A 13,935-nucleotide genomic window follows, 5' to 3' on the forward strand; every position below is an offset into this window, starting at 1 on the left:
ATGCCCAACAATGCAGTCTATATAGACAGAAAGGCTATAATGCACAGTAATGCTGTCTAGGTAGAAAGCTCAGTAGACTTTGATGCCCAAACTTAGTATGCTTTGATATTATAAATGCTATATATATTGAATGCTCTCTATGGTTTGATGTCAAAAAAATGAAGTCTTTAATGGCCATGGTGCTCAAGAATATGATCTAAGTAGGAAGCTGAGTAGTTGTTGACAACAATGTTGTCAAATGTTGTTTTATATTGGAAGCTTTCTAGAGTTAAAGACCAACAATGCAGTCTATATGGACAGAAAGGCTGTAATACCCAATAATGCTGTCTAGGTGGAAAACTCAGTAGACTTTGATGCCCAAACCAGGTGTCAAATAGGCTTTGATATCCTATAATACTGTATAAGCTCTCTATAATTTGATGCCTGAAAATGCAGTCTTTAGTGGCCATGTCCATGATGCCCAAAATATGATCTAAGTAGGAAGATAAGTGGATTTTGATGTTCAAAATGGTGTCAAATAGTATTTTACATGCAAAATGTTGTATATATTGGAAACTTTCTAAGGTTTGTTCCCAAAAATGCAGTCTATATAGACAGAAAGGCTATGAAGCCCAGTAATGCTCTCTATGTAAAAGGCTCAGTAGACTTTAATGCCCAAATCTGGTGTCAAATAAGCTTTGATATCCCAAATGCTGTATATATTGCAAGCTGTCTATGGTTTGATGCCCAAAATAGAGACAGAATGGCAAATTTGTGGCCAGGTAGGTTATGATATGCAAAAATATTTGCCAGCTCTCTATGAGTTGATGCTTAAAGTGCAGGTAGGAATGCTCTCTAGGTAGGAAGGCTATAATGCCCAGTAATGCTGTCTAGGTAGGAAACTCTGTAGATCTAGATGCTCAAACCTGGTTTCAAATAGGCTTTGATATCCTATAATGCTGTATATTGTAAGCTCTGTATGGTTTGATCCCTGAAAATGCGGTCTTTAATGGCCATGATGCCCCAAAATAGTATCATAGTAGGAAGCTCAGTAGATTTTGATGTTCAAAACGGTGTCAAATAGTGTTTTATAGGCTTAATGTTGTATATATTGGAAGCTTTCTAAGGTTTGATGTCTAAAAATGCAGTCAATATAGGCAGAAAGTCTTTGAAGCCCAGTAATGCTGTCTAGGTTAACAGCTCAGTAGACTTTGATGCCCAAATCTTGTGTCAGATATGCTTTGATATCCTAAATGCTGTGTATATTGAAAGCTGTCTATGGTTTGATGCCAAAAAAAGAACAGAAAGATTAATTTGTGGGCAGGTAGGTTATGATATGCAAAAATATTTGCCAGCTCTCTAGGGGCTGAAAGGTTATAATGCCCTTGAATGTTGTAAGACGCTTAGAAGCTTTTTGATGAACACAAATGCTGTCAAATAGGCTTTGATAGCCAAATTGCTCTGTATATTGGAAGTTCTGTAGAGTTTGATGCCCAAAAATGCAGACTATATAGGCAGGAGGCTATAATGCCCATTAATGCTGTCTAGGTAAGCTCAGTAGACTTTGATGCTTAAACCATGGTTTCAAATAGGCTTTGACATCCTAAATGCTATATGTATTGAATGTTTTCTACAGTCTTTAATGGCCATGGAACCCAAAAATATGATCTAGGTAGGAAGCGCAGTATAGTTTGATGCACAAAAATGCTTTAAAATAGTCTTTGATATTCTAAGGCTCAATCCCAATTCTACCCCTTACCCCTACACTTAGCCCTACCCCTCCGTTTGGCGCGTTCACGTGAAGGGGTAGGGGTGTCTCATTTCTCTTTTGGTTGGAGGGGTAGGGGTAAGGGGAAGGGCCAGATAGCCCTCCAAACGGAGATTTTTCAGGACCTCACTTCAAACGAAGGGCTAAGAGAAATTTCCAACATGGCTGCTCACTCGAGCAAGCAGACTCGTAAATATAAGTAATTTTTGCCTTTAATAAGGATTTTGATGACAATGTTTCATTATATGTATATTACCTTCAATCTTGTGTTTGTGTTTATGGTGTTGTTTTGTAAATAAACGTTTGCAAAAAAATCGCTAAAGTTTGCTAGCAGATAGCACTGATTGCACGATATTACAAAATATATTTTTATGTCATATACACTTGACTGCATGTTAGAAACATGAAAGACCAGTGGCACGGCAATTTGCAACGGTGGTGTAGTGGAGGGTGTACGCAGGTATACGGTGTATACACACTTCCACTTTTTAAATCCCCTCTGATGCGCATTATTCAGTGTCCTGCATTCGCCAAAATCATGGCAGTCCACCACATCCAGTCATGTGAATAAATGTAAATATTCGCTCAAAACACCCAATAAAGGCAGTGATGATGCAGTCAGGACCGTGGAGCCGGCTTGCTTTGAAATGTATTTGATGATTGCGCCTAATGCACCTGCGCCCGCTCACCGCACCAGTAATTTAAATCAGTACATAATAATAAAAACGATACCTTACAAATAAAAAGAAGCTGATTTTTACGATCAGAAATTTCTTAAACAAGTGAACCCCTGTAAACATTTTAGTCCAAGGATCCAGAAAACGAATGCGTTCAAATAGAAAGTTGAAAACGAAATTCACAAATGAAGCATATATACTTCTCCAGGCACCACTACACTGATTAGCAATTTGCCGCGCATGTGATAATGCGTTGTTTGTTTTGCTTACGGCCACATGTGAATGAACGGTGCGTACACCGTACATTTGTACTTTTTGCAACATGACAACATTTTGACATCTTGGAATGAGTGATAAACATCTGCGCATGTCCTCTGACGTAACATTAGGAACTAGCGACAACGTATGATGACGTATAACAGTGTTGTAGTGGTGTCCCATTTCTTAGGGGAAATATTTTAGCCCTTCCCCTTTACACTTTGTTTCAAGGGACAAGGGGAAGGGGCGAGGGGTAGGCGAAGGGGTAGAAAATAGAATTGGGATTGGGCCTAAACATTGTATAAATTGGAAGCTTTCTAAGGTTTGATGTCCAAAATGCAGTTTATATAGGTAGAAAGACTATTATGCCCGGTAGGGATGCTCATTTCGGTTAATTTTCCTGACCGACAACCGCTGCTCGTTATCCGAACATTAACCGTTAACTGATAAAATTAGAATAATAAATTAGTTTAAAATAAAAATAGAATACACGAGTATCTGTGATGATACATTAAAAATACAAGCAAATGTTTTATTTTAACGTGCAAACAGCAGCATACAGAGCAACAACAAAAACTGTATTGACATATACTTAAATTATCACGCATCAGCAGCGGTTCTGAGAACAGAGAAAATCTGAATGAAAAAAAAAAAGAATAATATAAATAGGCCTACACTAAATATGTATAAATTAAATAACTACCTAATTAAGATGACAAAACTAAAACACACTAAATCCTTTTATGCGCTTTGAAGAACTGTACCGGTCTTATTCTTCTCGTCGGACATAAAAATATAGCAGGCCAGCCAATACCTCAGTGTGCCTAGTTTTTAACATGTCCTCATGCTGTACGGATAGGCAGGACCGCTGCCTGTTAACTCTTAGATCCGCGAAAAAAACACCATCACAAAAACCCTTTCAATTTGCGGTTCGGGACTTCCATCCACTGTCATATGCGTGAGGAGAAGCGCGTGTTTTACAGCGTTCAGCAATAGCCAATCACAGACATGTATGTTGATTTGATTATCACTGTGGCCAATCAGAGGAGGCTATGTTACAATCCACTCACCATACAAAGTGCCGGTTTCAGTTTTGCTGATTTCTAAACTTTCGCAAACTCTTTTATTAAAACAAAGAAAGTGTTGGCATTATATAAATAAGAGATTAATTGTGCAGTGTAAAGGTTATTTTATTACTTTTTAATAACTTTATGAGATTGCGATGAACTACTCTAGGATGAGTGATAGCTTTCCAGTGATTGTAACGGCAGCGCCTATTGCGCACTTTCTAGACTATAATTCATTCAGAATTTGAATACATTCACTCACTGATTCACTCTCTGATAACCCAATAACGCCACTTGCCACTGAGTTGCATATACTACATCTGTTAACTAAGTAAAGGTGAAGCGAAATATGTCTGTACAGCCACACTGCACGTGTCGACACGTGCGCGTGAGTAAACAGATAACTTACAAATAGCATTATTTCTTTCACCATGCAGCAAACGTAAAAAAATAAAAAATAATAGAAAAAAACTCTTTTAAACCGTTTAACTGATAGTAATAATCGGTTAAAATTCTTACTGTCGGTTAACGGTTAAACGGTCAATATGAGCATCCCTAATGCCCGGTAATGCTGTCTAGGTAGGAAGTTCAGTAGATTTTGAGGCAAAACCTGATGTCAAATAGACTTTGATATCCTAAATAATACTGAACACTCTCTACGGTTTGATGCCCAAAAATACAGTCTTTAATGTCCATGATGCCCCAAAATATGATCCAAGTAGATCACCTTAAATGTCTTTAGGGTCTTTGATACCCTAAATGTTGCACATATTTAAAGCTTTCTAAGGTTTGATGTCCAAAAATGCAGTCTATATGGGCAGGAAGGCTGTAATGCAGAGTAATGCTGTCTGTAGGAAGTTCAGTAGGTTTTGATCCCCAACCATATTGTCTAGTTTGTTAGCTAAGTAGGCTCTGATAAGTAGGTAGCTATATAGATAGGTTGCTTAATCGGTTTTGAGACACAGTCATAGATATTGATTAAAATTCTTGCTGCTGTTTTCCATCTTTGAATAGTTAGGATGCTTATGACTTTGTGAAGTAGCCTTTCATATTGTTGCTGTATAAGCTCTGTCTGATTTTAATGCATTAGTGTGACTTGATACTCTTTATAAATTAAATTAGATTTTTCTAAATGCATTTCTACATTTTTCTTCCCCTCAGCAGTCAGTTTGATGACTTATTGAATGTGACAAGACATGAATAAACCCAAAATGGCGACGGAAAAAAGGTTAGTGTTTTTCTCTTCTTATAAACACACACATTTACTATTTTCTATAGACCTCTACTGTTTAATATGCTTTTAAATAGCTTTGATGATGGACTATGATGGTTTCCTATATTCCCAGTGCTTCTCGGGTGCTGATGTTGCTGAGTCAGCTGGAGAGACTGATTGAGGAGCCCAGAGTGTCTGATAATGAAGCCATCCGACAGATCACAGGCAAAATCCTTCACCTCATCCAGACTCAAGGTGACCTGACACACACATACACCAAACACATCATTTATACAGTGAGTGCGATCATCACCTTCACATCAGTACTGGATGCAGTACTGTTCAGGAGGTTCCATTAAAGCGATTAATATATAATATTTCAATCATGACCTCTCTTAGAATAGTTTAGCATGTTAATGGATATGACAGTGTTACTATATTTGGTCTTGGTGGACTAGATCTACTGCACTTGTTGCTGCAGAGCAAGTATGGACTTGCTAGTGCCAATATACACAGATATGCTGCTGTGAGCATATAAAATATGCAGCTGATGCATTAATATGCGTGCATAAATCTCGCAACTAGTCTAGACATGTGGTGCTGGGGGAGGTGGAGGGATTGTGATAGCATGATGCAAGACCAGTTTGCGGCAAATATTGAATCAGACTATTTAAATATTGTGCAAGCAATCTCAGGCCAATATGGGATTGCTAAAAGAATTCAATAAAGGACATATCAGCCGGTGGCATTTAGAGTTTCACGACTGAACTAATGAAACTGCATGTTACACTATTACACAATATAGCCAGTTTTTGCTAAATTTTGCCAACAGAAATATTACCTATGAAGCCAAAGCAGAACTATTGTGCGTATCTGAGTCATTCATTTCTAAAGAATCTGTGTTTAGAATGAATCAGTTTTACACTTAGCAGACTGAACAAATCAAATGTGTAAATGACTCAGTGACTTACTCATTAACTCTTTCACCGCCAAACATGCAATTTTCCGTTATTAATGTGACAACGCTTCCCTGCCAAACACAGAATTTTCCAGGTTTCAGTATATACTTTTGTTTACACTCAGCAGATTGAACAAATCAAATAAGTAAATGACTCAGTGACTTACTCATTAACTCTTTCACCGCCAAACATGCAATTTTCCGTTATTAATGTGACAACGCTTCCCTGTCAAACACTGAATTTTCCAGGTTTCAGTATATACTTTTTTTACACTCAGCAGATTGAACAAATCAAATAAGTAAATGACTTAGTGACTTACTCATTAACTCATTCACCGCCAAACATGCAATTTTCCGTTATTAATGTGACAAAGCTTCCCTTCCAAACACTGAATTTTCCAGGTTTCAGTATATACTTTTTTTACACTCAGCAGATTGAACAAATCAAATAAGTAAATGACTCAGTGACTTACTCATTTACTCTTTCACTGCCAAACATGCAATTTTCCGTTATTAATGTGACAACGCTTCCCTGCCAAACACAGAATTTTCCAGGTTTCAGTATACTTTTGTTTACACTCAGCAGATTGAACAAATCAAATAAGTAAATGACTCAGTGACTTACTCATTTACTCTTTCACTGCCAAACATGCAATTTTCCGTTATTAATGTGACAACGCTTCCCTGTCAAACACTGAATTTTCCAGGTTTCAGTATATACTTTTTTTACACTCAGCAGATTGAACAAATCAAATAAGTAAATGACTTAGTGACTTACTCATTAACTCATTCACCGCCAAACATGCAATTTTCCGTTATTAATGTGACAAAGCTTCCCTTCCAAACACTGAATTTTCCGGGTTTCAGTTTATATTGTTTTACACTCAGAAGATTGGTCAAATCAAATAAGTAAATGACTTAGTGATTTACTCATTTACTCTTTCACCGCCAAACATGCAATTTTCCGTTATTAATGTGACAACGCTTCCCTGCCAAACACAGAATTTTCCAGGTTTCAGTATATACTTTTGTTTACACTCAGCAGATTGAACAAATCAAATAAGTAAATGACTCAGTGACTTACTCATTAACTTTTTCACCGCCAAACATGCAATTTTCCGTTATTAATGTGACAACGCTTCCCTGCCAAACACAGAATTTTCCAGGTTTCAGTATACTTTTGTTTACACTCAGCAGATTGAACAAATCAAATAAGTAAATGACTCAGTGACTTACTCATTTACTCTTTCACTGCCAAACATGCAATTTTCCGTTATTAATGTGACAACGCTTCCCTGTCAAACACTGAATTTTCCAGGTTTCAGTATATACTTTTGTTTACACTCAGCAGATTGAACAAATCAAATAAGTAAATGACTCAGTGACTTACTCATTAACTTTTTCACCGCCAAACATGCAATTTTCCGTTATCAATGTGACAACGCTTCCCTGCCAAACACAGAATTTTCCAGGTTTCAGTATACTTTTGTTTACACTCAGCAGATTGAACAAATCAAATAAGTAAATGACTCAGTGACTTACTCATTTACTCTTTCACTGCCAAACATGCAATTTTCCGTTATTAATGTGACAACGCTTCCCTGCCAAACACAGAATTTTCCAGGTTTCAGTATACTTTTGTTTACACTCAGCAGATTGAACAAATCAAATAAGTAAATGACTTAGTGACTTACGCATTAACTTTTTCACCGCCAAACATGCAATTTTCCGTTATTAATGTGACAACGCTTCCCTGCCAAACACAGAATTTTCCAGGTTTCAGTATATACTTTTTTTACACTCAGCAGATTGAACAAATCAAATAAGTAAATGGCTCAGTGACTTACTCATTAACTCATTCACCGCCAAACATGCAATTTTCCGTTATTAATGTGACAAAGCTTCCCTTCCAAACACTGAATTTTCCGGGTTTCAGTTTATATTGTTTTACACTCAGAAGATTGGTCAAATCAAATAAGTAAATGACTTAGTGATTTACTCATTTACTCTTTCACCGCCAAACATGCAATTTTCCGTTATTAATGTGACAACGCTTCCCTGCCAAACACAGAATTTTCCAGGTTTCAGTATATACATTTGTTTACACTCAGCAGATTGAACAAATCAAATAAGTAAATGACTCAGTGACTTACTCATTAACTTTTTCACCGCCAAACATGCAATTTTCCGTTATTAATGTGACAACGCTTCCCTGCCAAACACAGAATTTTCCAGGTTTCAGTATATACATTTGTTTACACTCAGCAGATTGAACAAATCAAATAAGTAAATGACTTAGTGACTTACTCATTAACTCTTTCACCGCCAAACATGCAATTTTCCAGGTTTCTGTTTTTACTGTTTTACACTCAGCAGATTGAACAAATCAATTTCACTTTATTGTTGGAATTTCTTCCAAAAATTGTCTTGCATCCTATTTGCGTTTACTGTCTAACATTAATTCACAACAATACACATTACATATACAATACATTCACAGACATACATGTCAAATCCATCTACTGTTCAAATACTTAAGCACCCTCCATTTCTCCGAATATTACTGCCTACTTTGACCCCCAGTTCTGGTTAATTAGTTTTACTGACTGATGAACAAAAGATTTCCATAATCTATTCATTCTAGCATATGGTACTCTCAGTCTTCTATTTGATGGCAAAATTTGATATTCCTCACATAGAATATGGGAACAATCAGACATAATTTTATGTGTCAAAGACAGCATTTTTTTCTTATACAACTCATGAAAACTTGGCTCAAGCCTTTGTATCTGTACTCGACTGATGCATGCCAAAATCATCTTCAATCCCCAATAAAGACAATAGGACAGTATCATCCGAAAACTTCAATATATATGTATTTGCACTGTCAGATTTACAGTCATCTGTGTACAAGGTAAAGAGAAAAGGTGAACTCGCGCACCCCTGAGGCGCTCCTGAATATGTAACTATAGAATTCGAATATATCTGATTAACTTTAACTATCTGTGTCCTACCAATCAAAAAAGGATTTACTTTCATTTGAATCATTTTTGTCAATAAAACCTCTGGCTGTATTGTATTGAATGCAGAAGTGAAATCCAGAAATATAGCTATAGTTTTAGGCTTGTCTAGGTGTTTCTGGATCAGATGTAACAACGTTACTACTGCATCTTCAGCACCACGATTTTGCTTATATGCAAACTGACAAGTATCTAAATTATCTTCCACTGATTCTTTCAAATCAAATGAGTAAATGGCTCAGTGACTTACTCATTAACTCATTCACCGCCAAACATGCAATTTTCCGTTATTAATGTGACAACGCTTCCCATTCCAAACACTGAATTTTCCGGGTTTCAGTTTATATTGTTTTACACTCAGCAGATTGAACAAATCAAATAAGTAAATGACTCAGTGATTTACTCATTAACTCTTTCACCGCCAAACATGGAATTTTTGGTTATTAATGTGACAACACTTCCCTGCCAAACACAGAATTTTCCAGGTTTCAGTTTTTACAGTTTCACACTCAGCAGATTGAACGAATCTGAACAATTTCTGCTTCTTTTTCTCTTGACAAGAAATTGCATTTATTTAAACACAGAATGTCTTTTTGCAACCACATCAGATGGCAGACTTTTTTTAGACGCACCCTCCAACTTCATTTCAGCGTCAGGCCCTAGTCAAACGTGTGCGGACAGGTACCGATGACGAGGCAGGTTTAGTGGAACAGCAGTAAACTGCGGTCAGATGACCTTTTGTCAGGCAATATATAAGTAAAAAGTGAATGTTCCTGTCCTGTCAGCCGTTATACTGTACTCATAGCGCACACTCTTCAATTGCATATGCACTTGTCGCCTATGGTTAGAGAGACAGACTTGTAACCTGAAGGTTGCGGGTTTGAGTCTCAGGTCCTGCAGGGATTGTCAGTGGGGTGAGTGAATAACCAGTTCTCTCTTCCACCCTCCACCCCCACCCATGGGTTAAATGCAACACGTCACGTTCTTTTCTTTCCTTTAAATGCAGTGCCGTGCGCTGTATTCGAACACAAGTGAAACTACAAGCATGCAATGTCATAGTTATGTTGTCAGTTAAGTCATGATTAAAGTTTCCTTAAAACTGTGCATGTAAGTATTTGTTATATATGAGTCCGATTTAAGAACTCTGAAGGGCAGTGGTTTACAAGTGTCCTGGGGCAGCCCAGCACTCTCTCCCTCATCTGACACACCCAATTCAACTCATCAGCTCATTAGTGGAGACTTTAAGAGTAAGACCTGAAGTGAGTCAGAAAAGGTAAAATGAGGCGTGTAAGATATGAGCTCTTAAAGTAACAGCAGCCAAAATAATGTAACAACCCAGCTGTTATGATGTCTGTTAATCAAAGAAAAGGAAATCAAAAACCATTGTAGCTTTAAGTATTCATCTATATTTAATTTAGAATTTAACGTTTTATAACTTTTATTCATTTTCTTTATATTTCCTTTGTGCTAAAGGGCACAGCTGGCTTTTTTTTATAAAGGGTTTATGTAATGATTGTTTTTTTTTTTTTTTTTTTTTTTTTTTGCTAATACATGTTAAAATTGATAGCTCTCAATTATACTGTAATGTTGAACGAGCTTGTCACAGAGACATCAGTAATATTACCATCAGTGATGCTGTCCTCAGTCAAAAAAAGATGCTATGAAACAAATGTTAAAAAAATACTGTCTTTATGTTGCTTCTACATTAATTTGAAGATTGAATGTGAACTATTGCAATATAAAAGTATATTTAGGTGGGATTAATCATGATTAATTTCATTTTTTTTGTGTGATTGCCAGCACTAATTAATATACTGTACATGATCATTTATGATTAATTATAGCACATCATGTAATGATTAAATTAAAATGTTGTATTGATTTAAGACTTAATCGGATCAGTGAAAAAGCATCTTAAAGTGTTAGTTCACCCAAAAAATGAAAAGTAGCCCATTATTTACTCACCCTTCAAGCATCCTAGGTCTGTTAGACTTAATTCTTTCAGACAAATCCAATCAGAGTTATATTAAAAATTACCCTGCCATTTCTAAGCTTTAGATATGCATGGGCGGGTGTTTCTCTTCATCAGTCCAAAACAAGTCTAATAAAGTGCATCCATCTATAATAAAAAGTACCTCACATGGCTCCAGGTGTTAAATGAAGCCCTCCATATTTAAAAAGTAATAACCACTTTAATCTAGCTTGCGGCATCTGAAGCAGCTTCGGGCGGATGACGTATGACGTTGGATGTGCGTACGCGCCACTCAGAAGTAATAAACGCGAATGCGCCATGGAGAAATCAATACAAAACAATGGTCATGAATCAGGTGTACAAAACAAGGATTTGTAAAGAAAAATGTTGGAGGATTTCAATATAAGCCAAGAAGAGACTTTGCTAAAGTAAGTGAACTTTGCTTCCTTTGCTCCTGTAAACAAACGTTGGTTTGTGTGAGACTCACCAGCGCATGTGCAATGCCAACGTCCTACGTCATCTGCCCGGATGGGCTTCCATGTGCAACCAGTTAGCTCAAACTAGATTTAAGTGATCATTACATTTTAAATATGGATATTTTTCTTACAAAAATGCATTGATTCGCTACAGGAGGCCTTTATTCACCCCCTGGAACCGAGGGGCATTTTTATTATGGATGGATGCACTTTATTGATGAAGAGAAGCACCCACCCATGCAATTCTAAAGCTTGGAAGTGCCAGGATAATTTTTAATTTACAGTATCTCACAAAAGTCAGTACACCGCTCACATTTCAGCAACCATTTCAGTATATCTTCTCAAGGGAAAATACTATATAAATGAAACTTGGATATATTTTATTGAAAAAAATAGCTGGCAACAAAAGTGAGCAACAGCAGTATGTTGTTTAACCATGCAAACCCACATGTCCTATTCATCATGTTTATGTTTTTGTCTGCTTGACAGGACCATACAAAGTTGTGTATCTTGTATTAGAGCAGTTAAAATTAGGTGCTTTAAGTACAATTCTCTTATATTGACCACTGGATGTTCAACATGGCATCTCATGACAAAGAACTCTCTGAGGATTTGAGAACTAGAATTGTTGCTCTCCACAAAGATGGCCAAGACTATTAGAGGTTCAGTAACACCCTGAAACTGAGTTACACTACAGTGGTCAGGGTCATACAGAGGTTTCCAAGATTCCCATTTGGAACAGGCCTTGCAAGAGTCGATCAACAAAGTTAAGCCTTCGTTCTGTGTGTCAGGTGCAGAACCTGGCTTCAAAAAACAGATGCATGAGTGCTGCCAGCATTGCTTTAAAGGTTGCAGAAGTAGAAGGTCAGCTTGTCAGTGCTCAGACCATACGCCGCACACTGCAACAAGTCAGTTTGCGTAAGCGTCATCTCAGAAAGAAGCCTTGTCTGAAGCTGGCTCACAAGAAAGTCTGCAAACAGTTTGCTGAAGACAGCCTGTCCAAGAGCATGAATTACTGGAACCATGTCCTGTGGTCTGATGAGACTATAAGATAAACTTGTTTGGCTCAGATTGTGTCCAGCATGTGTGGCAATGCCCTGGTGAGGTGTACCAAGAAAATTGTGTCTTGCCTACAGTCAAGCATGGTGGTGGTAGCATCATGGTCTGGGGCTGCATGAGAGCTGCTGGTTCTGGGGAGCTGCAATTCATTGAGGGAAACATGGATTCCATTATGGACTGTACATTTTGAAGCAGAACATGATGCCTTCCCTTCAGAAACTAGACCGAATGGCAGTTTTCCAACATTATAACGACCCCAAACACACCACCAAGATGACAACTGCCTTGCTGAGGAAGCTGAAGGTGAAGGTGATGGGGTGGCCAAGTATGTCTCCAGACCTGAACCCTATTAAGCACCTGTGGGGCATCCTCAAGCGTAAGGTGGAGAAGCACCATGTGTCTAACATCCAGCAGCTCCGTGAGGAGTGGAAGAGGATCCCAGCAACAACCTGTGCAGCTCTGATCAATTCCATGCCCAGGATGATTAAGGCAGTGCCAGATAACAATGGTGCTAGCACAATATATTGACACTTTGGATAAGGTCAGTTTTCACAAAGTTTGCTGCTAAACTGCTTTTAGATCTTTGTTTCAGTTGTTTCTGTGATGAACTGAAATAGAATTACAAGCACTTCATACGTTTCAAAGGCTTTTATCAACAATTACATGACATTTATGCAAAGAGTCAGTGTTTGCAGTGTTGGCCCTTCTTTTTCAGGACCTCTGCAATTCGACTGGGCATGCTCTCAATCAACTTCTGGGCCAAATCCTGACTGATAGCAACCCATTCTTTCATAATCACTTCTTGGAGTTTGTCAGAATTAGTGGGTTTTTGTTTGTCCACCCGCCTCTTGAGGATTGACCACAAGTTCTCAATGGGATTAAGATCTGGGGAGTTTCCAGGCCATGGACCCAAAATTTCAACGTTTTGTTCCCCGAGCCACTTAGTTATCACTTTTGCCTTATGGCACGGTGCTCCATCGTGCTGGAAAATGCATTGTTCTTCACCAAACTGTTGTTGGATTGTTGGAAGAAGTTGCTGTTGGAGGGTGTTTAGGTACCATTCTTTATTCATGGCTATGTTTTTGGGCAAAATTGTGAGTGAGCCCACTCCCTTGGATGAGAAGCAACCCCACACATGAATGGTCTCAGGATGCTTTACTGTTGGCATGACACAGGACTGATGGTAGCGCTCACCTTTTCTTCTCCGGACAAGCCTTTTTTCAGATGCCCCAAACAATCGGAAAGAGACTTCATCAGAGAATGTGACTTTGCCCCAGTCCTCAGCAGTCCATTCGCCATACTTTTTGCAGAAGCTCAATCTGTCCCTGATGTTTTTTTTTGGAGAGAAGTGGCTTCTTTGCTGCCCTTCTTGACACCAGGCCATCTTCCAAAAGTCTTGGCCTCACTGTGCGTTCAGATGCGCTCACACCTGCCTGCTGCCATTCCTGAGCAAGCTCTGCACTGGTGGCACTCCGATCCCGCAGCTGA

The 13,935-nt window shown here is 38.1% G+C and overlaps 2 protein-coding genes across 2 annotated transcripts in view; one reads left to right on the forward strand and one right to left on the reverse strand.

Annotated features, from left to right (window-relative positions):
- The window catches only part of naa35 (N-alpha-acetyltransferase 35, NatC auxiliary subunit), a 39,869-nt gene that overhangs the window by 23,798 nt on the left and 2,136 nt on the right, over positions 1-13,935 (reverse strand). The gene's annotated exons all lie outside the window — the stretch shown is intronic.
- agtpbp1 (ATP/GTP binding carboxypeptidase 1) overlaps positions 1-13,935 on the forward strand; it is a 75,681-nt gene that overhangs the window by 3,393 nt on the left and 58,353 nt on the right. Inside the window, exons 2-3 of the mRNA XM_073818864.1 lie at positions 4,911-4,977; positions 5,096-5,217. Of these exons, the coding sequence (XP_073674965.1) occupies positions 4,946-4,977; positions 5,096-5,217 (154 nt within the window). The 5' untranslated portion in view covers positions 4,911-4,945. The remainder of the gene's footprint in view (positions 1-4,910; positions 4,978-5,095; positions 5,218-13,935) is intronic.

Source organism: Garra rufa, chromosome 15 (genome assembly GCF_049309525.1).
Source record: "Garra rufa chromosome 15, GarRuf1.0, whole genome shotgun sequence".
NCBI classification, from domain to species: domain Eukaryota; kingdom Metazoa; phylum Chordata; class Actinopteri; order Cypriniformes; family Cyprinidae; genus Garra; species Garra rufa.